The sequence below is a fragment of the Cnephaeus nilssonii genome, assembly GCF_951640355.1.
Source record: "Cnephaeus nilssonii genome assembly, chromosome: 5".
In the NCBI taxonomy this organism is placed as follows: domain Eukaryota; kingdom Metazoa; phylum Chordata; class Mammalia; order Chiroptera; family Vespertilionidae; genus Cnephaeus; species Cnephaeus nilssonii.
The window spans coordinates 84,802,180-84,826,382 of NC_137076.1; the positions used below are offsets into that span (position 1 = coordinate 84,802,180).

Here is a 24,203-nt window from a genome sequence, read left to right on the forward strand (position 1 = left end):
GCTGGTGGCTATGTCTGTCCAACCCTGGGGTCCACACTGAGGAAGCCCAAATTGTCCAGCACCGAGCAACATCCCCCTGTGCAGCTTTTATTGGTAATGACCTTGATATTTTGAGCTCTGTTTTCCTGATTCTCGTCTGTCTTTCAGGTGGTGCTAGACTTGAGTGAGGGAAAGTGATGTTACTGAGTCCTCTGAAATTCTAACACCTATGTATCCATCCATAGTAATGGATTCTGGAAATATATATGGCCAGTTAATTAAACCCTATGAATCCACAAATATTGCTTAATATGAATATAATCCTTTTAAGGGGGGGTCAGTGTAATGTAGATTAAACAAAATATTAATAAAACAATAATAGCCCTCGCCTGGGGACTGAAGGGTCCCAGGTTTGATTCCAGACAAGGGCATTTGCCCGGGTCGTTGGCTCAATACCCAGTAGGAGGCAGCCAATCAATGATTCTCTTCATCATTGATGTTTCTATCTCTCTCTCCCTCTCCTTTCCTCTCTGAAATCAATAAAAAAGTAAAAAAAGAAAATAAATAAAAAGTATATGCATGAAATTTTAAAAAAATAATAATAGTGGTACAAAATTATGAGTTTGGCAAATATGCAAAAAATATGAATTATGGGAATGACAGAATTTTGAAAATTACTGTACCAAAGAGGATATAAGGCATGTTTTAGCTCCATCCAGGAGTTTCATCATACCAAGAAGAATGTCAATTTTAGGAGAAAAGTTTGGAGTTGATGAAACAAACCTTATATAAGTATGGAGTAGCAATATAATAAGTTAAATTAGAAATATCAGTGTGAAATAATAACCTTAACGAGTATGTTTTCAGCTCTGGCCCAGCAGCAACATCAGTACACTCTTGCTTACCCTGTATTCTCATGTGTTCCTGAGTCCAGGGCCTGGTCTTTAGAATTATTTCCTTTTAAAAGGAATCAGAATCCCTTAGAAAATAGCTAATTCCATTATTTAGGGCAATAAAAAAAATTAGAACATTTCTCTAACATCCTCTTGTTTCCAAAAAGCAAGAATGTTTGCAAGAATGTCAGAGGGCAATGTAATAAAGGATAAAGGAGTCAACATAAAGGGCCTCTACTGACTATATAATTTTCAAAATTTTTAAAATAAAAATTTTATTATAAAGTGTGTGTGTGTGCGCGCGCACACACACACACACACACACACACACACACACACACATACTATATATATGCCCAGGTCAAAAAAATAGAACTTCACCACCTATCCCATGAGATCCTTCCATAAGCATTATTCCCATCTCACCCCCTTCCCTTTCTGCATATCCTTTCATAATAATGACTTCCTTGTATTTTCTTTTTGTCTTATCACTCCAATGTGCATCCCTAGACACTATCAGTTAGTCTTCTCTATTAAAAAAAAAAAAGATATGGCTCGTAAGTGGAAACTACAATTTGAGCATCAAAATCACTATCAACATCATCCTCACCACTACTATCCTCATCATGGCTTATAGGGCAAGATGAGTCTTGTGAAAGGCCATAAATTCAAAATTATTTAAAATAGAAAACTCAATATGAAGTCCTCCCAAAAGGTCATTGTAATAGAAAGCAATGAATATAATAAACCATGTTTATATTTTATTGATTTTCATAATTGTGAGGGTTTGATATTTCTTCTCTTAATGTTATACATTATGAAAGCATAATCATATGCCTATTTCTATCTGTTTAAGGAGCATAAACATTGGATACTGTAAGCCCAATAGTCCCAGCAAAAGTAAAGGCTAAGAACCGGAAGGACCAGTTGAGTAGGCACCCACGATAACCAACCAGAGAAAGGGTTCCACAGTGTTTGCCAATAAAATGTATTAGCCAGATGACCTACAAAGGAACACAAATTACACAGACTCAACATCTCAACTCCTAGGAGACTAAATCTCAATGCTAAGAAGGAAGATGTAAATTTTTAATGCTAAGAAACCAAATCAATATTTGATTATGACAGGGTAATTGTTTATATAACAATGGCCAAGTGATAATTTGATAAAACAATTTCAGAGATGGATACTAGGTTGCAAAATTAAGCCCTTGGCATAAGATAAGGTCTGAAATAGTCTCACTAACTCTACAAATATCATTTAACTATAGAAAAGCTCACTATAAAAAGGTAGTTTTCGCTGAAATCACCTTGGGAGAAACAAACAATTCTGAGCAAGAATTAATCAGTCAATAAACCAGGTCCTGCAATCTAGGCTGCTTTGATAAGGTAATCTTTTCTTTAGGATCTGCTAAGAATTTTGTGACACCAGGAGAATAATAAAAATAATAATACTGAAACCCTGAGGATATATATTTAAAAAAAGACATAGAAAATCAAGAACAGAAATAAAGGCATTAAATCCAAGATACTGATGCTTTCGAGTAGATTGAAGTGAAACTATAGCAATAAATTCTGTAATCTTTATATGTTTATGAATTAAGGTTTTGAAGAGTTTAAAAGGATCAGCCATTCTAAATACATAAATGGCATTTCGTTTAGGTTGTTTAAATGATACGCTTAATAAATTTGTGAGCAATGTTTAAAGGCCCCAAGAAAAATTGGTTTTTAGTTTGGGTTATTTGATTCATGAGCTTAATAAATTGAGCATTAAACAAAGAACTAATGGTTGTGAGTACGCCTCTCCATGGAAAAACCCTTTGGATGTAAAAGGATCTAGCAATAAGGACCTGGCCAGAAGGTAGTCTTACCTGTGTTAGTTATCTATCTCCATGTCACAAATGGTCCCCAAAATTTAAACATGTATTATCTCACAGTTTACCAACCCACAATTGACGGATCAGGGAGGGCTTAGAGGGGTGGTTCCGGCTCCAGGTGTCTCATAGGCTACAATTATGATGTCAGCTGTGGCTGAGTCTCAAGCTCAACTAGGAAAGGAGCCCCTTCGAAGCTCACTCGTGTGGTTGCTGACGGATTCAGTTCCTCTCGGGTTGCTGGACTGAGGGCTTCAGCTCCTCCCTGGCTGTTGGCCGTCAGCCACCCTCTGTTCCTCGCCATGTGGGCCTGTCCATAAGGCAGCTGATAACATGGCAGCTGGCGTCATCGGTTAAGCAAGCAAGAAAGGCCAGCGAAAGCGTCATAGCCTTTTATAACCTGATCTCAGAGGTGATATCCCATGTTTGCTTATCCTCTTGTTAGAAGCACGTCCCTAAGTCTAGTTCACACGAAGGCAATGGCACAAGGAGCGAATTCCAGGAGGTGAGGGTCACTGACAGCCATTTAGAAGCTGTCTACCTGGGAACTTTCCCCAAGACCCTAGCCCATAAGACAATAATACGCTGAGGGCTCTGTGTCTGCGACCAAATGTCATGTCTCTGCAAACACCAAATCACCAAATACTTGAGTCAAATACCCCAACACCTACGCACCGGGCACTGTGGTAGATGCTGGGGATACAATAACAGACTAGGCACACTTCCTGCCCTTAAGGAGCTCATAACTGAATGAAGGAGACGAACAATTAAAGGAGATTTAACCATTCCCTTCTCCTCCTATGGCACCTATCATTTTATTTTGTAAACATTCATTTAAATCTCTGGTTCCTTGTGAGACTATCATGTCCCTGAGAGAAGGTAGGATGTCTGTTTCATCTTCTGGCTCCTTGTGTCTTGCACATGGCTGGGCTCACTGGAGGCCTTCAAAAATATAACATTTTGAACTTAAAAAACAAACATGGTGAGTAATCTATTAGCCATTCACATGCTAGTGCAAATTTATGACCCCAATCTTCTGAGAAATAATCATTAATAGGGGAAGTACTTAGGAGTTAGATAAAAGTGACACTAAGAGGACTGTACAAAGAGGAATCTCATAGTGTTAAAAAAAGATAAACATTGACTCTAGTTTTATCAAGGCCTGATTTAACTGCCCCATTCCTACCTCCTTCCCCCAGACCCTTACCCCCAAGCAATGAGGAAATTCTACTGTATTATGGGGTCCAGGTCTTTCCTTCTCTGGGTTTTACATGTTCTTTAACACAGGCAGTAATTATATTTCTCACCTAATTGCATGAATGTAGAACTCTCTATAATTACTGTGTTTAATTAGAAAATGAGGAGATCCAACTAATGAGGACAGGTGATAAAAACAACTGCGAACATTTCTTTCAAATTTGTCATAAAATCCACTCAGAGTAAGCTCTAGTGAACCACAGAAGTTTCTTATAAATGTCACTGGCACGCATCTCCATGAATATATTAGCAGAGCAATTCACATCTGTGCAAGACTTAGAGCAAGGACAACATCATCTTTCCTACAAACTTAAGCTTAATTGATAGCTTTGGTCCATTTAACTTGGAAAGGGAAATTATGGGTAACAAAGTTAATGCTTGATGTGGATTCCAAAAATTGAATGTGCAGCTCCCTCTTCAAAAGGGATCTTACCTGGAAGCCAAAATAAAAAACAGAAAAAAAGTAGAGTTGTTCTAGGAGCAGAGGTGTATGAACTCTGTCCTCCTCACCCCTAGACAGACAGGGAGGGGAAGATACAGCCATTTCAAACCACAGTGTCTTCCAAGAAGGTGGGGTCTGTAAAAGGAAACCTTTAGCCCCACAGATTTTCAGTGTGTAAAGGAGTTAGAGAGGCCTTGAGGCTAAACTCAGGCGGGAGTAGAGTCCCACCAGAGTAAGACGAATAGAGGGTAAACTGGGATGGAAAGGTAGAAAAGAAAGCAGAAACCAGCAGGATAGTTCTAAGTGGCCAGCACAGTCAGCAAAAGAAGTCTTGCTAAGTTGTCTCATTACTATCATATAATACCAGCCACCTAAGCATCTCCCCAGGTCCTGCACAGTTTGTTGCTTTCACTAAGGCCTGGGAAGGCAAGATGTTTTCAAGGACCACAGAAAGGGCCTGCATGTTTACATTCTGGGGTGTGTGAGGTGGAATGGGACAATGCACCCTTGGGACTCAGAGATGATCAATACACTGAATTAATTCGACTGTTAAGATGATTGAAGGAGTTAGTAAGTGTCAAGTGCATAGAACAGTGTCCTGCACACGGTGCAGCGGCTACATACTTGTTAAAACAAATAAATAAACGAATTATGCAATAGAGCCCCGACTGACCGCTGGCCCAGCCCACCTGGCCAAGCAGAGGCACTGCTTATCACTGGAGTAAGCATCAGAGGGGAGCAACAGTGACCTCCCCGCGTTGTAAGGTCAAATTCTTATTATGCTGACTAGAGGCCCAAGAGTATACTCTCACTAATGGTAACTACTAAGTGTGTTTCTATCTGTTTATCAGAAGACCTAGCACAAATGCCTGGAACATAGTAGACATCCAGAGAAAATTTGCTCAATGAATAAGTGATTAGGTATCTTTTGAAAACATGTATTGATTTAAAAATATTTTTGAGTTTTCAAAGGATATAGCATTATTTTAATCACAGCACCACTATATTATTTAATCTTCACATTTGTTCTAGCTCTGAAGGAATTATTAGTCTTACGAGTACCAGTGGGCCAACCTTGCCCTAAATGTATCCCAATCATGCCCAAACCACTGACAATGTTTTTAAGATCACAATCAGGAAGTGGATATTTCAGTGCAAACGTATCTCCACTAGTAAGCAAAGAACTAAGATATGTTTTGCATACAGTAGGTCAGAAGCAATATTTCTGGGTACAAAGGGCAGTAGGCAGACCCCATGGCTCAACCTTGAAAATATATCCACAACCTGACCACTTTTACTACTCCCACTGATACCACACTGGCCCAGGCCACCCTAAGCTTTCACCAGGGTCCTTGCAATGGTCTCCAAGCTGGGCTCCCACTTGCACTTTCGTCCCATAGTGTCTTCTCTCACCACAGCAGCCAGAACGACTTGTTAAAATGTAGATCACATCCTGACCCTCCTCTGCTCAAAGCATTTGTATCAATTGGCATCCAATTGGGAAATCAATATTTCAAAGAGAGGGAGTATTTATTATAGGGAGTTGATTACAAACATTAGTAACGGCAGGAAGCCACTCCCCCCACCCTCTTAGGCTGGAAGAAAAGGGAAAATACTGGCATGAACCTGCAGTCTGAGCCTCTGAAATGACCAGTGTTGGAACCGAGCTGCCTGAGCCAGCGTTCCCAGCTGCTGCTGCCACTCATGCAGCTGCCACGTGGGCAAGGCTGCCAGCATTCTCATTGGGAGTGGGGGTGGGGGAAGAGGGGATGAAGACTCTTCTGATTCTGCCAGTACCTTTCAGTGGCAGAAACTAACAGGAAGTCAGCAGGCAAGGGCATCTGGGAAATGCAGTTTGCAAGTCTCTGGCCCCAGCAGTAGAGGAAGGTACAGAAGAAGGGGTGTGAGGTTGACAGAAGACCCCATCCAGAGAAGCACCTCACTCACAGTAAAACCCAAGTTTACAACGACCTCCCAGGAAAGCACCCCCTCGCCCCGACACATATGCACCTTCTTTCTGCCCCCATTCCTTGCCACCTGTCATCTTACTGCGCTCCAGCCACATGGGCTTCTCTGCTGCTCATCACACCTGCCAGGCCCTCCTTCCTCGGGGTCTAGCATTTGCCATCGCCTGTGCCTGGGGTAATCATACCCCAGATACTTTCACAATTCACTCCCTCATCTCCTGTAGGCCTTTATTTTAAGGATACCTTCTCAATGACGCCTCCTTGAAAACTAATTTAAAATTACAACCCCTCCTAATTCCCAACCCCCTTTATTATCTTAGTTTTCATCACAGCATTTATCCTTTTCTAACACATTATCATATACAGATATATTTTTATTCTGCATTATGTATTTTTAGTTGTCCCTCTCTCACTAGATGGGTAGGTAGATAGATGATAGTCAATACTAGTATTTCCCCCACCAAAAGGTAAGCTCCCTGGGGGTGCTTTCTTCTACTGATATAGTCCCAGTGCTCAATAAGTACTTATTGACTGAATAAATAAATGTAATCATTTGTAAATGCACTTTTCTATGGGATGAAAAATATTAAAAGCCTGTGGGAAGGAAAGGAAATATTGTTACACCTCTTTGGTGTAACACTCCATTGTTACACTCCATTTGGTGTCCCTTCTACATGCTTCTACCATTCCTTGAAATTCCCCTAACGCAGGACTTGTCACACCACATTGTAATAACATGTTTACGTATCTGTCTCCGCCACCGAAACTCTAAGTCCCATGAGATGCCAAAGGGGTGGTGCCCGCCTGGGAAGCACCGCACACCCAGCACCTGGCAATGCCGTCCTGCAGTCCCGTATGCAGGGCTCAGACAGCATCTGTGGTCCAGTGTTCCCACCACAAAGCAAAAGACTACACTGACAGGTCTCTCGACATCATTCCTGCCTCTGATGCTCTGGAAAGATGGCAAGAGTCAACAGCTGTGAGAAAACAGAGTCAGGAAATAGTTAAGTGCAGAAGCAAAGAAAGTCGGCAGCAGCTCTCTTGCTCTGGCTGTGAGGAGAAGCAGAATGACCATGGCTTTGGAGAATATTTTAATCTTTTTATTAGAAGTGTTTCTAGTGCCTGAAAAGTACTGTATTCCACTGGTGAGTTTTAATAGCTGGATATCGCAGGCTAACAAACAAATCTTGAAAAAATTGTTATGAAAATCCAAATAATTATCATAGAAAAGCAACGCATCTCAATAGATAACAGATTTTACAGTGTTAGTTCAAGGGGACTGGGCTACAAAGTCCATTAACAAAAGCATGTTTCTAATTTTATACCAACTTGAAGAGGAAAGATTGATCCTTTGTGTGTGCATTCACAGATAGCAGAAAGATAATTGCTAAATCCGGCCTTGGTTGGTTTCTCTTTTCCAGGCTTTCTGTAGATGCCTAGAAAACATGCAGTCTTCTATGAGGAGCTCGTGGCTGTATCTCACACTTAAAACAGATTTATTGGGGAATAATTCAGGGAAGAAGTGATATCACACACAGGTACTCAAGCACCAAATTGATCACAGAAAGCTTTCACTTGGCTTCTATCCTCAGTGGTTTGGAGGCACACAGACATGCTTGGTCTCATCTTGTCCCAAGGAGCACTGCTGTCACCTGCATGGGACCCACCCACGCCCACCTCACAGGAGGGACTGGGGGCTTTGGAAGAAATGCCTCCTCAGCCAGCCTATCTTCAGCACAAAGCACGGACCTGCCGTTTTGTTTTCAGCGGCCTGCTAAGTGCCCTGGGGCATTGGGCATCCCTTCCTTCTGCTTAATTAAAATTTCAATTTGACCAATGACGCTTTGAGATGCATTCTAATCAACAGGAATTCAGTTCATCAGAAACCTGCCTTTTTCATTCCCTTCTCACTGCATAAGTTTGCAAAATCACTCCCAGCCATAAAATGACTTCACCCTGCTGCCTGAAAGGGACCTTTATTGGTTCGCTAGCGCAAGGAGAAAACTGAGCTAAGGCAAGGGAGATGCACGGATACATTCCTGGAAGGATCATTTTAGAACCAGTTTCAAAGCCGACTGGAATTCGAAAATGCCTCTGCCACTTAGACCCACGTGGAGATGAGACTAGCCTTGTGAAATGTTATCAAGTAACTGAGGGTTGTTGTGTTTTGCCAGCGGTGGAAGCGAGCGCAGCCACTGCGGCTTCCTTGCTGGGAGAGGGAGGGTGGGGGCAGTTTATTAGAAATAACGTTAGAGAGGATGCGATAAAAGCCGACATTCAAAGCCGTGGGCTATTGATTGCATATCTGGCAGGGCTGCAGGCCATTCTCGTTGCAGGCAGGGCATCGCAGGGCCCGATAGGACTCCTTAAATCTGTTGGCCAGCATGGAGAACTTGCTGCCGTGGCACAGAGAGCAGGTGGCACTGCCCGAGCCTCGGCAGTGAAAGCAGTTGTCATCTGGAAGCTCCCCTTCCTGCAAGAGACGGTCAGGGTTTAGTAACAGCAGCAGTTCGAGTTGATTGATCACATGCAGGTGAAAACACCACTGGGCTGGGCAGAGCCTGGGGCAGAACAAGAGGAAAATGCTTCCCACAAATGCGATGAGGGGACTGGTCAGAGGCACGGAATAATCTCAGCAAGTTTATCAAAGAGGGTTTCCTTGGTGGACATCTCTCAGGCAGCGTCCCCGGCCACCACGCCTCGCGTCCCAAGACTTCACGCTTTTCATCACCCTTGTCACCATCATCTGACATGTAATTTCTGTATGTTCCATGAGAGCAAAGATTCGGGCTTCCTCATTGCCAAATACTAAGAGTGCACATTTGGAGCATGACTTGTAGGTGCCAGGCGCTGTTCTAAGAGCGTCTATTCATATACCAATCCATCTAAACCCACAACAATCCCCTGAGACAGTGTAAGGGTTACCATCCCCATGCTACAGATGGGAAAATGAGACACAGAAATTCAGTTATTCACCAACTGTCATGCATCTTGAAGAAGAGGCAGGTTTTGATCTGAGGCAGCTGAGCACCAGAGTTTATGCTCCTATTAACTACGTACACAGCTCCTCATTGTAGTTGTCCAAAGTAGATGCTCAAGACAGATGGTTTTGTGAGACTAAGCGGACGAATGAAGTGATGGTACAATCCTTGGAAGCTTAGCTCTGAATTCTAGCGATACTTTCTCCTCATTCTCTTTGAGAACTGTGATGTGGCCCCAGGATTCAGAGCTCTGCTCTGGAGTCAGGAGCCTGGGACTGAGGCCAGCCTCTGACATCAAGAATGCACTTTGGACAGTTCCCTTAATCTCTAAATCTCCATTTCTTTCCCTGTGGAATGGGAGTGATAATGCTTACCTCTCTGAGTATAGTAGCTAGAATATTACCTGAGAGAGTACAAGAAAATACCGTATTACATTATCTGGCATATTATGGGTTTTCCATGAGAGTTTGTTCACTTCTAAGCCTTGCTAATAAGTCTCTAGTCCTCAACTCCCACCCTACAGAAAAAGGCCCTTTGTCTACCATTGTGTTCTTCCCCTAAAACATCTCAAGAAAAATGGCAATCTTTGGACTCTGTGCAAAGATCATACATAGACCTATAACCTTCCAAGAAATAAGGGACAATACCAAATCTATACAGGTGGATTCGGCACCAAATCCTGTTCATTTCACCTTCAAACCCATCCAATTTTTTCCACCCCACAGTCACAACCCTAGTCCGACCTCTACCAGCTCCAGCAGGAATTCAGTGTGGACACCTGCCTCCAGTCTGGTGGCCATTCTCCCCACTGATGCCAATTTTACGAAGTTGCCTGCCATTGAGACTGCCACAGAGCACTCAAGAAACCTTTTCATGAACACTTGCCTCCCGGATAAACTTCAGATTAAAACCAAACTCCTCAGAGGCTTTAAATGCTTAGTTACGTTTTTCATCACGCTCCTGTCCTTGGGTCTCTCTCCAGCTGGTCTCCAGGAACCTGTGCCCCCTCCCAACCCAGCCAGTCGCCATGTTCTCAAGTGTCAGTAAGCCTTGCCCACCCAACCTCTGGACCAGGGGTCCCGCCGCCGGTCCTGCCCCAAGCACGGCAGGTCTCTCCCTCCACTGAAAGCTCCTGGGGACTAGACAGGAAGCGCTCTGGGTGGTGCCGTTCACCGTCACTTCCTGCACATCTAGTGTGGAGCCAGGGAAATGTCTGCTATTCAGATATTTGCCAAAGGAACAAACGAAACAATGTTGTCTAGAGAATCCTTCCCATTCTTAATTCTAGGAACTACCAACACAGCTGGAGTCCAGTGGGTGGCTCCACCCGGCTAACAGCTTTCTTTTATAACCTAATAATAAAAATAATCTCTGAAAAGGGAGGCATTAGTTCTGCAAATAGCGCCGTTGTGCTGCACAGTGCCCAAAGAGGTATTACACTTTATTCATTCTAGATTTAGAGAATGGAAGTGATTTCCAATGGACGAAAACCTAAATCATGTCTGTGCACCCTTTTGTTAATATTTTATTGATTCTTGCCATACTTTCATATATTAATGCAGAAATGTGTTTCCTTCCCTTAAAGTATTCAAAATAAATTTATTTGCCAAAATGTTCTTAAAGCAAATTGCCACAGTCCATTTTTCTGCCAAATCCACACGTTTTAATGTTTTAGACTTGATCCCAGTGAGATTTTGATGGTACAAGTCAATGTTGTCAAAGAAAATACAGTAAAATCCTAACATAATAGAATGCCAGGCCAGATAGTGAAAGATTAACAAAATGGCCTGGTGAGCTCGCTGTAGAGAACAAAACCAAACCATCAATCAAATTTTACCTGATTGCATATTGGAGTTTCTTTTTAAAAAAATATATTTCAGAGAGGAAGGGAGAGGGAGAGAAGGAGAAATATTGATGAGAGAGTCATGGATTAGCTGCCTCCTGCATGCCCCACACTGGGGATTGAGCCTGTAACCTGGGCATGTGCCCCGACAGGGAATTGAACCATGACCTCCTGGTTCATAGGTCAACACTCAACTACTGAGCCACACCAGCTGAGCGCTGGAGTTTCTATCCTTAACTTGAGTTACCACCCTTTCCAGCTACTCACCTCAACATGTTCATTTAATTATTTAATGATTCACTAAATCAAGTATTACCTGAGTCTCTACTCTCTTTCATTCTCATTATTTTTTAAAATTCTTCTCAGAAAACATTTAGTAAGAGGACTTAGAACATGGTTGTACAACATAGTACAGGTTATAAAACCAACAAACCTCCCAAACCACCTCCCACCAGCTCGATGACCAAGGAAAGGGGCCTGGGCTTTCACTGCAGGCTCAAAGCTTGTTAGCCCTGAAGAGGGTAACCAGCGCCAATCCGGAGGCTGCTTAGCTAAGTGGTTATGATCCTGAGATTGGCAGTCAGGTGGACCTGGATTTGACTTCTGACTCTGATGACCTCTGGTAAGCTACTTAACTTCTCTGAGCCTAGTTTCCCAGCTTCAAAAGGAGATCACCAGAAATGTCTACCTCACAGAGTCTTCGTGAGCATGACATGGACTATGGCATGGAAAGCATTGGGCATGGTGCCAGGCTATCATGGGCCCTCAATAAACTGTAGCTATTATTACTATAATTTGTTTCTTATTATTATTATTTCAAAGGCAAGGTCAGGTGAAGCATAAAAGAGCCTAGTGATCTGTGGTTTCAAATCCACTGAACCCAGGGCCACGTTTCCTCCCTTCCATGTTTCATCGTGGCTCAATTCAATTATCCCTCTCCTTTACTCTGATAGTTATTACAGAGGTGCAGTGTGGCCTGGCATTAGCCTTTCCCTGCCCTTTCATCAATGTCCCCACTGCTTCCCTTGGTCGGGAGTGGCTCCTTGGTGTTCTTTGACCCTTTTCTAGAATAATCTTGTCTGGGCATTTACTGCATGAGGGATTGGGCAAACAAATAGCTATTTAAAACAGAGTTTTAAGGACAGGCCAAGTGAAGTATAACCTTTCACAGCAATTTTGTGCCGAACACCTCTGTGCTGGTTTATGGCATTCCAGCTAAGAAACATGGCTCTGTCCGTATTGAATTGGAAGACAATTGTCATGTCGGGCCTGTTGTTACTTTTGCATTCAGGGCTGCAGTCGGACCTATATGCTAGCTTTTCTGGCTCTCTTCTGAAAATATATTCCCCTACAAGTTGTAATATGGTGTGAAAAAGAATAGAATGAATGTGTGTTACAGTGGGGAGGGAATGCCTTGGATGGCAACATCTGTCTGTCTGCCTGCTGCTACGCCGAGTTCTGAGTAGGGTTATCTAGAGAAGGCAGAGGCAGAACACTTGGTCCCAAATGCCAATCTTCTTTCCACAAACAATTACTATTTATTGAGCACCTATAATATGCCAGGCTCTATTATGGGAGGCAATGGAACTATTGTGTTACACCAATATACACATGGCCCCTGCCCTCATGGAAACTAAATCTTATGTGTGAGAACAAACATTAACCAAATAAGTATAAGACTGCAACTGTGAGGAGGGGTGTGAGCTGCCCTGAGGGGTCCCTTCTTGGGAATTTATCCTCATGGAAGCCAGGGAGGCCCCTCTGAGGAAGGGATGCCTCCACTCAGATCTCAGGGGCTGAGGAAAAGGTGGCAGGGAATCTGGAGAATATCCGAGGTCCAGGGAAGTTGCCCCTAGTAACAAAAAGCAAAGAACACATGATAGGCAGTGTTTCTGGGGTGGAGAGAATGAGGAGAGATGTGGTAAGAGATGAGGCTGAAGAGGCCAAGAGTGGCCAGGCACACAGTACTTTCTAGAACAAGTGAGGAGTTTGGGTTTTATCCCAAGTGAAGAGAAGCCATTGAAAGTTTGGGGTGGGGAAAGGGGGTGATGAAGGGATGACACAATCAGATTTGTATTTCAAAAATTTCTCACTGAGTGATCAGATTAGAAAGAGACATGAGAGGCTGTGAGCAGAACTTTTAACAAGAGCCTTTCGATGAAGTCTGGTCATGACCCTCTTGTTCCTGTCCCCTAAGCCTCCCAGGGTGGGGACATCACTCAGGGGCAAGGAAGCCAACAAATGGGAGGTGAGAGTGCATCCCAGAGAAAGCTTCAAGTCCCAAGAGATAGAATGTAAAGAGGAAAAAAATTCACTTCTGCTGCCACCTAAGCTTTTACTCTCTTAGCTTCATTTCATCAAAATTGCTTTTCCCACCTTGAGAACTAATGAATACTACCAGTCTTCCCCCTCATCTGAGCATGTCTGAGCAATGGTTTCCAAGGCGTGAAGCTATTTATATTTTTATCTAAAGGTGGCAAGAAGTTAAGCTTTAATAATATTTTCAAAAGAAATCGTTATCCTAATTTTTAATAAACTAGATGACACTGGTGGCCTCACTAAGACTGGCAGTCGCTACAAAAATGTACCCAAGGGACCCTGGAATAAGCATGATGTAAAGGGACCCCACTTTACGTAAAGTGGCAATGGTGTCCCGGCTCATTCATTCACTTTCCACATTTTGCAGTTTACTTGTGCCTGGCCTAGTGGGTTTACAAATGATACTGTTTATTTTTAACTAAACTCATCTCTACAAAAATCTAAAGAACTGCAGCTTTATTAAGTTTCTTCAAGGAAACTGTGGATTGAGGACCCCCATAATAGAAGCACAAGAGAACCCATAAGAAAAGGGCAGAGCTAATTTTTCCCATCTGTAGAGCAAGATGTTCTAAGCCACACTGCAAAGTGAAAACAACAGATACCTAATCAGATCTCAAAAGAAGTCATCCAAAAAAATTAAAATGAGGAGTGTTTGAAATATGGACTTAACACTATTACCACTAACAATGTACCATTAAAATACAATAAAATCCATAACATCTTCCATATTTAGACGTCTTATGTAGTCATATTTGAAAGTTTTACTGAAGCAGTGCACAACCAAGACCATTTGGAGACCACTGCAGTAGGGCCCTCCTGGGGGGACAGTGACCCGCTCACGCACCTGGGGGTACTGGTTGTGGGGAAACGTGCTTTCTGTCTCCGCCAAAGGCCCATTGTTCTGGTCGCTATCTCCATAGATTTCCTCTTTTGTCATCAGAGACTCTTCCTCGATCTCCTCTTCCTTCTGGAGAATTTTCCTCATGAAGTCTCTCTTGTCCATTGGGGTTCGAATGATTTTCAGGTTATTCGTGTAGATGATTATCTTTCCAAAATCTATAATGGGTGGGGACTAGAGAAATGGAGAATGAGCATGGAGCCTCCCCAAGCCGTCACCAAATAAATACAGGGCTGCAGAACCTGCTCGCCATCCCAGGAAATAGGACAGGAAGAACTTCTACTCTCCAGCACTGTGACCCCATCAGACCACAAAGCTCCAGTTCATTCCCTAGTCTGCTTGCTTTCTCTGTAAACCATGGCAACCATCTTCCTTCTTCCTGTTGATGGTAGCCAACCAAAGCTACACTAGTCATATAACTAGAGTGTCGGACTCTGCAGGGTAGGGTCCAAAGTGCCTATTTCAACCACATACCACAGTAGCTGATGTAGGGCCAGGCATAATGAGGGCTTAAGAAACACAAAGAAATGCTTTTTAAAAAGTAAGTGTCACTCAAACTTGTTTCTTTGCATAAATAATAATAGTATATACAATTTATTGAGCATTTATTGTTGTTGTTATGATGTCAGACATTGTGCTAAGCATTTTACAAACATTACCTCACTCCTCCCCTGAACATCCCCCATGAGGTAGATGCTATGGTTTCCACATTCTGCAGATGAAGGGACCAAGCCTCGGGGGGGAGGGGGGAGGTTAAGTGTGTCTCAAAGTCACAAAGTTACTCAGGGTCTCTGGCTGGAATTCGAATCCAACTCTGTCTTGCTCTAAATCCATATTCTTAGCACCTATACTACACTATGCACAATCACCTTCCCAAGATCATTATATTTTTTATATATTAACATATTTTATACATTTATATATATTCTGTTGTAACTTGTGTTCTTTGTCTATGAAAGTCTTTTTATGTCAATAAATATACTTCGACAGCATCATTATCAATAGCTCCTGCTCCCTTGCTGGATTTCTCATGTGTGCCTTAACCATCTGCTGAGGAATCATCTGGACAGTAGAGAAGCAGGGGAGTAAATGTTTAGGGATTACTCAGCTAAGAACACGCATGTCTTCCCAGAGCTAGGACAGCTCGCAGGGAAACACTGGATCCCAATCCCACTGTTCACCAACTGTGAGATAGAGGAGAGTCATTTGGCCTCCCAGCGCCTCGGTGTGCCCATCTGTAAATGGGCTGCCATCTCGCTGGCATGCACTAACCACCAGAGACCAATTCATTACTAAAACACAGAAATGCTTCTACACTGGCTGGTAAGCAGGTGCTGTCCTGAGACTCCTGAGCGCTCTCCGGCTACTCCAGCCTCTCTTCAGGGAGCCTCTCACATCCCCCAACCAGTCATGTAAAAGTTGACTTAGGACCCTGCCCCCAACCCTTCACTGGCTTCTGGGGCGATTAAGAAATTAAATATTTGTACTCTCTTCCCTGAGGCTAATCATGTCATCTTCCAGGGATGGCGGTCCTATGAAGAAGATATAAAACAGGGATTGCAAAAGCTGAAGGTACCATGCAAAGGGTAGGCACTGCTACTGCTGTTGTTACTAAGAACTGTTCTTTTTGGTCATTCGCGCATGCGCAATCATGCTACACAACCACATTCTTCGGTGGGAAATGTTCTGCCCTGCTTTTGCGGAACTGCATCCGCCAATCTATTAGATGCTCCACCGAAGCAGTCTCAATCTGGCTTGAGCCGGGGTTCAATATTCAGGTCCCCTTCCTTGAAACATCCACGGTGTTTTCAATAATTATTTATGAAGCCACAAGCTTCCTACCCGGCCTGGTTTCCCTCCCTCTCTTCTAGGGATCGTGTGGCAGCTTCCATTTCCTACCGCTTGGTGCGCGCGGGGTTTCTGTTTCGCACTCTGGACTATCAGCTTCTGAACATCAGCAGATAAAGATGGTGGCACTTTTGGAAGGTTCCATTTCCACTTCCAGTAATAGCCGAGGAGGCTCAGTTACGAGGGGGCTTTCTTCGCATCTACGGCTGGTTTCTTTTTTCTTTTTTCCAGGCAAAACTCTCAATATACTGAAAAAACTCTGCAGCCCTCCGGTTCGACCTCCTGCCTCTAAGCTGGTCAGTATCTGAGACACCCAGGACAGCCCATTTATTTTTAATGTATTCCAAAGGTGGACGGTCCCAAATCACCCTGAGGGTGTGTTTAAGTTTCAGTCACCCTGACAGCCAAGCTCTTCCTGGTGTCTAAGGAAAGTCTCCGGGTGTAACTAAACTTCACATGATCTGGTTGCATCCGATTGCCTGTGAGGAACACCCACTCGTACATTATAGAGGGCCGGGATGGAGCCAGGAATTTTATGTTTCCTTCCACAGTGCCCAGAATGGTAACCTATGTGATTGAGCCTCATAAACATCCTGATGTCAATGGCAGCGTCTGAGGCTGCTATTCGGTCACCATGACACCCCTCCGCTGCTCCGGGTTTAAACACATCACCGGGTACAAGAAAGGCAATGGGCTTTGGGGGCCGGCAGACCTGAGTTCAAATTGTATTCAAATGTTATCTGACAGTTGTGTGAGATGTGCAACTTACTGAGCCCCTATGAACTTCTTTTTTTCCAATTTGTAAAATTCTTTCTCATAGAATTATTGTAAAGCTGAATTTACGTATTCTGTATAAAGTGGGTGTTCAGTGGATGTTACTTCTCTTCCTTCCCCTTCCATTTTTTATGGACCTTATAAGCTTCGGTCAGTTTCAATTCCTTAAAATATTTTATTGTTTATAACCACTTTCTCTATCTACCACATAAAATGTTTAAAAGTCTCAATGTTTCTTTCATAAGAACCTGGTCATTATCACAATGGTAGGTAACATTTACAGAGCATATACAATGTGCCAGGCACAATGCCAAGGGCTTCTTATCTGTTATCTCTCTTTAATCACAACACTCTTTGTAAGCAGGTACTTTTATTACCTTCATATCATAGATTATGACGTTGAAGCTCAGCAAGTTTAAGTGGCTTTGCCCAAGCTCACACAGGTAAGTGGGTAGAATGGACATTAGGCCCAGGTTTAACCGACATCAGAGCCCTTGTTTATTTAAAAAAACACACACACACATTACTTTTGATGTGGTAAATAAGCGTAACATAAAATTTACCTATTTTTACCATTTCTAAGTGAACAGTTCAGTGGCTTTAAGTACTTTCACACTGTGGTGTTAACTATCACCATCATCCATCTCCAGAACTTTTCCTTAGTCTCAAACTGAAACTCTGTACCCGTTAAACAATAACTCCTCCTCCTCTCTCCACCCCCCGCCTCCCCTGCCCAACCCCTGACAACCACCACTTTCCTTTCTATCTCTATAAATCTGACTACTCATATAAGTGGAATCATATGATTGTCCTTTTGTGACATATCACTTAGCATAATGTCTTCCGATTCCGTCCATGTTGTAGCATGTGTCAGAATTTCCTTCCTTTTTTAAGACTGAATAATATTCCATTGTGTGTATATGCAACATTTTGACTGTCCATTCACCTATTGATGGACATCTGGGTTGTTTTCACCTTTGGGCAATTGTGGGAAAAGCTACTATAAACCTGGGTATACAGATATCTGTCCAAGTTCAAAGCCTCTATTTTTAATTACTGTGCTTAACTACTACCCAATGTTGCCTCACAGCCAATATTTACTAGGGGTTATTTTACAATTGGGTTCACTATTGAAAAATCATGACTTCCCAGCTCTCATTTCCTTATTTTTCATAAACACCACATTGACAACCTGTTCAGTGCGTGCAGGTGCATGAATCCATCCTGACCACTCTTACATGTAAAGGCTGGCTAGACTGGGATGTGGCATTTGATCAGGCAACATAGAAAACAAGGATAACTAGACCAGGCAGGAATCTAACCCTGAACATGGCCTCTAGAATCTGATGTTTAAATCTACTGTGCTGTGCATGGCTTTATAAATCCATGTCTAATCATACATTTACATGAATGCCAAGTTTGGCATACTGACTTATGAAGGTCAACAGTCCAGTACTACCTACTGTGGCCTTGTATAAGGTATTGAATAAGCTACAAATTTGTAAACTCTAAATCTATGACTAAGATTTAGGTAAAATGAGGTACTGTAAGTACAAGACAGCTATGTACGTAGGACAAAATAAGCATTCAGTAAATGGTAACTAATATTATCATCAACATTATTAGTAGTGATCTTCTTCTCTAAAAAGGAATATTCCATAGGGAAAAGAGTATGGGGAATCAGAAGACCTGGGTTCTTACTCTGACTCTGCTCCTATGACCATATTGGCTGAGTCCCTAACAATGTGGCACTCAGTGTTCCTCATCTGCAAAATGGGAGTGGTCACACTTAGCCTTTACCCTCAAGATTGTCGTGAAGACCTAATGCGATGGTACATGATAGTGCTCTGCAATGCAGAAGCCACTCCAGTAACACAACGGGCTATTCATTCCAGCCCCCTTTCATACCAAAAAGAAACCAGTACTCTCTTTGATAAATGTGGACATACCCATAATTATACTCTTATCAGTGCTAGCAAGGCCAATACATTTGTCTGCTATAGATGTAGTGTTTGTTCCCTTAGGAAACTAATAAAAATGATTAGAGAGTAGTTATCTGAATTTCACACTTTAAAGAGGAGTATAAATCCTACTTATAAACGCTATTCATTAATAACCTGTATTTACTCTTTTTAAAGTTATACATTCATAGTCCCACTGGCAGAGAGCATATCCACATCTCCTCTGAGATTCTGGAAATCAGTGACTACCATTCCAGGCTCTTCTAACTTAAAAAGAAAAACCATGCCTGGGCTTTTGATTATCCATGCTACTGGAGAAGACCATTGAAATTCACAAATAAAATACATGTTTCAAATGAACTGTTAGCTCACACTTCTTCCCCGTGTAACATTTCCTCTGGCTGATTTGCTCTTCACCATCTCTTCCCAGGACTCCACCTACCCAGTGTTCATGCTAATGAGCAATGAAAGGGCAATGTAAGTAAACTAACAGACAGACAGACATTGTTTGAAAGCAGGCAGCAAGAGGAGATGGGGAGAAAAAGCAAGTTATGGATAAACCACATGCTGAATAACTGCCTGGAGGAAAATGAACACCTCCAAACACTTAGCTCTTCCAGGAAATAAGACGACCAGTCGCTGCATCATTTTCTAAAACAGCAGTCGGGCAACCTGAAAACCACAGCACCTCTATTTAATTTACTTACTGAGATAACCCAGCCAAAGACCCAGGGCAATTCTGTTTTCTTACCCTGGATGGAATTTGAATACTATCGTGCTTATTGCACTTTCCAATAACTAATCCACAAGCATGCTATTGTTTTCCCAGAAATACTATCCTAAGAGCGACTTCCCATTTGGTGCACCTATAGCCCTGGCTGGTACAGGAACATGAGCATAATACAAATTTGAAACGTTCAGGTGCTTCTCTAAACGCACTTTAGTCCTTAACGCTTATACCCCCCACACACTACCCACCTTATGGTCATTTGCCTTGTAATCGTTGAAGAAAGGCTGGCTGCCCGCCAACGTATAGGCATTGCCCTCTCTGAACACGCTGATCCTTTGAGCAGTCAGCTTAGGGGAGTAGGGTCGGGGCTTGGGGGCTTCCCCAGACCCGTAAACACCATCCATGGGTTCCAGGGACTCTTGGAGGAAACTGTGAGGGTATTCCTCCTTTGGCGATTCTAACTCCTGCCCATCTTCGAAGACCTGCTTCAACACTCGGCCACTGTAGGAGGAAGAGATTTTGAATCGGACTTTCCGGGGTTTGCCGTCGCTCTTCTGGTTCAGCTTCTTCTCAGGGTCCTCCATCAGCAGACACGTCCCTCTGTGGTTTCCAGGCCTCAGCGCAGCCAGTGGAACTCGGAGCTCTGAGAAAAAGGCACTTTATTTTTCTCTCCTCCCGCACATAATTAATTCAAGTCGCTGCTGGGATATACTCAGTTTACAGCAACGGACACCCACACATTAAATATTGATAGACCCTCATGCAAAGGCAGGCGATTGCGGGTTTATGGAGGGGAGGGAGCATAAGACAAGACTGGGTCCCTTCTGAATCCCAAACTCACCCAGAATTCACCCAACCCTGGCTTTTCTTAACGTGAGTACGTTTATTGAGACTGAACAAGTACCAGTTCAATAAGGATCAATTACTCAATGAGTTAGCAAATGTCTTGTTATTCTTACCAACAGCCATGACCTAATAAGCATTTAATAAGTGCCAGAGATTTTTACATACATTAGCTTACTTCGCCCTCACAATAACCCTACAGTGTAAGTATTATTGTCCCTTGTTTACAGAGGGGAAAGTGGGCCTCAGAGCAGTTTCCCCATTTATCTGCTGGATTACAGCTAAGCAAGTAAAGGGCAGGGATTTGAATTCAGTTCTAGCTGACTCCAAAACCCATGACCAGTCCACCAAGTCAAAGGTTTTCCAGTTGTGTCTCATGGCATCCTAGACAAGAGGGAGCCACAGGTTCTGGACTCTGGGCCTCCTGCCTCTGTGTTAACCAGATAAGTTCCACTTTGTGTCTATTTTATATTGGCAGTTTATTGCCCATTGATTATACTTCAATAAAGTTTTTCTTTTTTAAAGACAAAAAAAAATTTTTTTTTTCTTTGCAAGCATAGCGCTAGGCACCACTGCCTATTGCAGACCACACCTGGTAAAGGCCCAACACTGTGAGACTGTCTTTGGAACGACTATCAGAGAAGCATGAAACGTGGGGCTTGAGAATGACAGTCCTGCAATCTGGTTTAGGAAACAGACCTAACACATATAAATAGCCTCCTGCTTAGGGAAAGGAGCAAGCAGTCCACTGCTGACTCCCAGCATAGCTATTCTGGAAAGAAAGTGGTCCCTGAGGGGACAAGGGTGGAAGAAGAAGGCTTGTAAAGGAAAGGGCCCTTGGGTTGGGTCTAAAAGGATGGGTTGAAGAGCTGGGATGGTTTTGCTAATGATATCATTTACTGCATTGTCCAAACTGTCTTCTCAAACTCCCGTGGCCATTCCTAGGAATTCTATCACCACTCCTTTCACCCACCCCAGCACCCTAGCCCTAGGTCAAGTCCTCATCGCTTCTCTTTTCAAAGTTGCAGCAGCCTCCCAATGACTTTCCCACCCATCCGCAAGTCCGTTCTCCACCCTGATGCCAGAGCGGTTTCCAAAACACAACTCTGCGAATGTCAGTCTCCTGCATAACAAGTCCTACCCCCTCCTTTCAGCGGGCAAGGTTCCTCAAAACCTAACCCTACCTTCCTTTCCAGCCTGGTCCTCTTCACTCTTCCAACTGCCGCCTGGAATTGGAGTTCCGGGCACACGGACAAGCTCATCTGTTTCTCAAAACCACCAGTTTCTATCTTTTATCCAGTACTCTGACTTCTCACTGGAATGTCAAACTTCCCCTCCTCCTTGAAGTCACAACCCAAATGTCACCACTTCTGAGAAGCCTTCCTCCCTGCCTCAGGGAGAATGCCATGGAACGCTGGATCTACCACCATCCAGGGCTTGTTGTTTTCTTTACCATTCTCGTGGTTCCCTCCCCCCACCCCCGCCCCACTAAGCTTCGAGCTTCATAGAGTCAGAAGCTGTCTTTACCATTTCTCTGTCTCCAGTGTTTATCAAAGTGCCTGGTACATAATAGAACTCAGGTAAGAATTGTTGAATGAATGACTTCTAGGTGAGAGAAATAAAACTTTTGGAAGAGGAGTTACACATATTTTGTGGACAATAGTGAAGAGGTAGGATCAGAAAGTTGTTAGGAAAAAGATCTATATTTCTACTAAATAGGAGGGGTTTCACTATGATAAAACCCCGGTGTAATCAATACAAGAAATGTTACACACACACACACACACACACACACACACACACAGAAGCAGCATCTCTTAAAAAAACAAAAACAGAACAAAGGTATGCTCCTCATAACATCAGAAGATACATTCCTCTAGGTTCCCTAGGAAGCAGGGCCAGCCCTGATGTACCATGAAGAGACTGGAACCTGTATCCCTCAGTGCTTAGGACAACCAAGTGGGCCCCAAGGCATCCAGGCAGTCAGTCACCTGTTACTGCATCAGCCTTACTCATTTATTCCAGTGTAGAGAACAAATATCATTATTTGCTATGTATGCCACGCCATGAAAAAGATTGGGAAGCCCTAAAAAAGAGAATATTTTCTTCTATTCATCCCAGAAACCGGTATGAATAAATGACCAATAGTCTATCTTCATCTGGGAGGATCAGTGAGCTGACTTCCATTCACAGCTACCTGTCAAACAGGCATTTTCAATTGCCCAAGAAATGAACACCATTAACAAAGGTAGCCTTTCAGAAGAGTAGACTTCAACCAGAGCCTGTGCACTGATGCATTCGCACAATCGTGCTTCTGCCACCTTGAAAATTGTTACGTTAAAATTAAGTTAGAAATATCGACACAATTGAATTAAACGGGATCCTGACTATGAAAAAAGAATCATTTAATTATCTGAAGAAGGCAAAAGCTGGAAATGAGATTTCCAAGTAACATTTGTTCTATAGTTTTTTTGTTTGTTTTTAAATACATTTTATTGATTTTTTACAGAGAGGAAGGGAGAGGGATAGAGGGTTAGAAACATTGATGAGAGAGAAACATCGATCAGCTGCCTCCTGCACAACCCCTACTGGGGATGTGCCCGCAACCAAGGTACATGCCCTTGACCGGAATCAAAACCTGGGACCCTCCAGTCCGCAGGCCAACGCTCTATCCACTGAGCCAAACCGGCTAGGGTTGTTCTATAGTTTTTTTAGGCCTTGTCCTATGTTCACAACAGACTCTGAGTGAGCCAGACCAAAATCACGAAAAGTTCTGAAAGACTCATACTTCCTGATAATTTTTAGATGTGTTTTCAGAACAGCTCCAAAAGGAGGATATAATTGGTAAATTGAAAGCAATTCTGGTAGTACAATGAAAAGCCTTAAAAATGTTTATTCCTTGAACCTTACAAAGACAGAAAAAAACTGCATAAATCGGAAGAAATAATGTAAAAACATTAACATTGATTGCAATGGGTGAAAGTGTTAGGGGCAGAAAGAGAATATTGGGGACTAACTACAATGATAAGAAATATTAATCATGCTTTGTTAATAACTGTGATGGTTCTGTTCTCATTAGAGAAAGCACATTCTAACCTGACTGGGAGTTGTACGCCCTGGGACATGGGAGCCAACGTCGGAATGCAGCCCAGCCTCCTGCCCCGAGAACTGCATATCATTATGGAGAGATTTACAGCCTCATGGCTGAAACAATCTAGTCCTGAAGGCGCCCGCCCTTTACAACCCCCAGCCTCTATTGCCTGCAATCTGGTCCCAGGGTGCCCAGAGGAGCCGCTCTCTGCGACCCCTGCCAGCCCACGACTTGTAAGCTGTAATGCTTATCCCTTGCCTGCTTCCCCATGCCTGTAACTCCTACTTCCCCATGTAATCTTTGCCCTTCTACCCAATATAAGCAGCTGGCTTACAGGGAGAGGCAGAGCAGATTATTATGGATGACCTGCTGCTCTCCCACACTGCGAGCATTATTGGAGACTACAATAACTATTAGGAAGAGAATGCCAAGAGACTTAAGGATACTACTTAGCCAGGGCCCCCCAGGAACCAAACCAGTTCGTAGCAAATAATCAAAAAATG

At 43.0% G+C, this 24,203-nt stretch overlaps 1 protein-coding gene across 1 annotated transcript; it reads right to left on the bottom strand.

Annotated features, from left to right (window-relative positions):
• Positions 1-7,490: 7,490 nt before the first annotated feature.
• GRXCR2 (glutaredoxin and cysteine rich domain containing 2) lies at positions 7,491-21,938 on the bottom strand. The gene is made up of 4 exons (XM_079772532.1): positions 21,794-21,938; positions 20,015-20,409; positions 14,400-14,627; positions 7,491-8,885 (listed from the first exon to the last, which is right to left on the bottom strand). The coding sequence occupies exons 2-4, from the start codon at positions 20,348-20,350 to the stop codon at positions 8,703-8,705; spliced, it is 747 nt and encodes a 248-aa protein (XP_079628658.1). The 5' UTR covers positions 20,351-20,409; positions 21,794-21,938; the 3' UTR covers positions 7,491-8,702.
• Between the last annotated feature and the right edge of the window lie 2,265 nt (positions 21,939-24,203).

Excerpts from the sequence above, each read along its gene's own strand:
- GRXCR2 (XM_079772532.1), bottom strand. The coding sequence starts at position 20,350 with ATGGAGGACCCTGAGAAGAAGCTGAACCAGAAGAGCGACGGCAAACCC. Across the intron at positions 14,628-20,014 it reads ACAAGGCAAATGACCATAAG|TCCCCACCCATTATAGATTT; the intron begins GTGGGTAGTGTG and ends CCATTTCTCTAG. Across the intron at positions 8,886-14,399 it reads CCCACAACCAGTACCCCCAG|GAAGGGGAGCTTCCAGATGA; the intron begins GTGCGTGAGCGG and ends CGTCTCTTGCAG.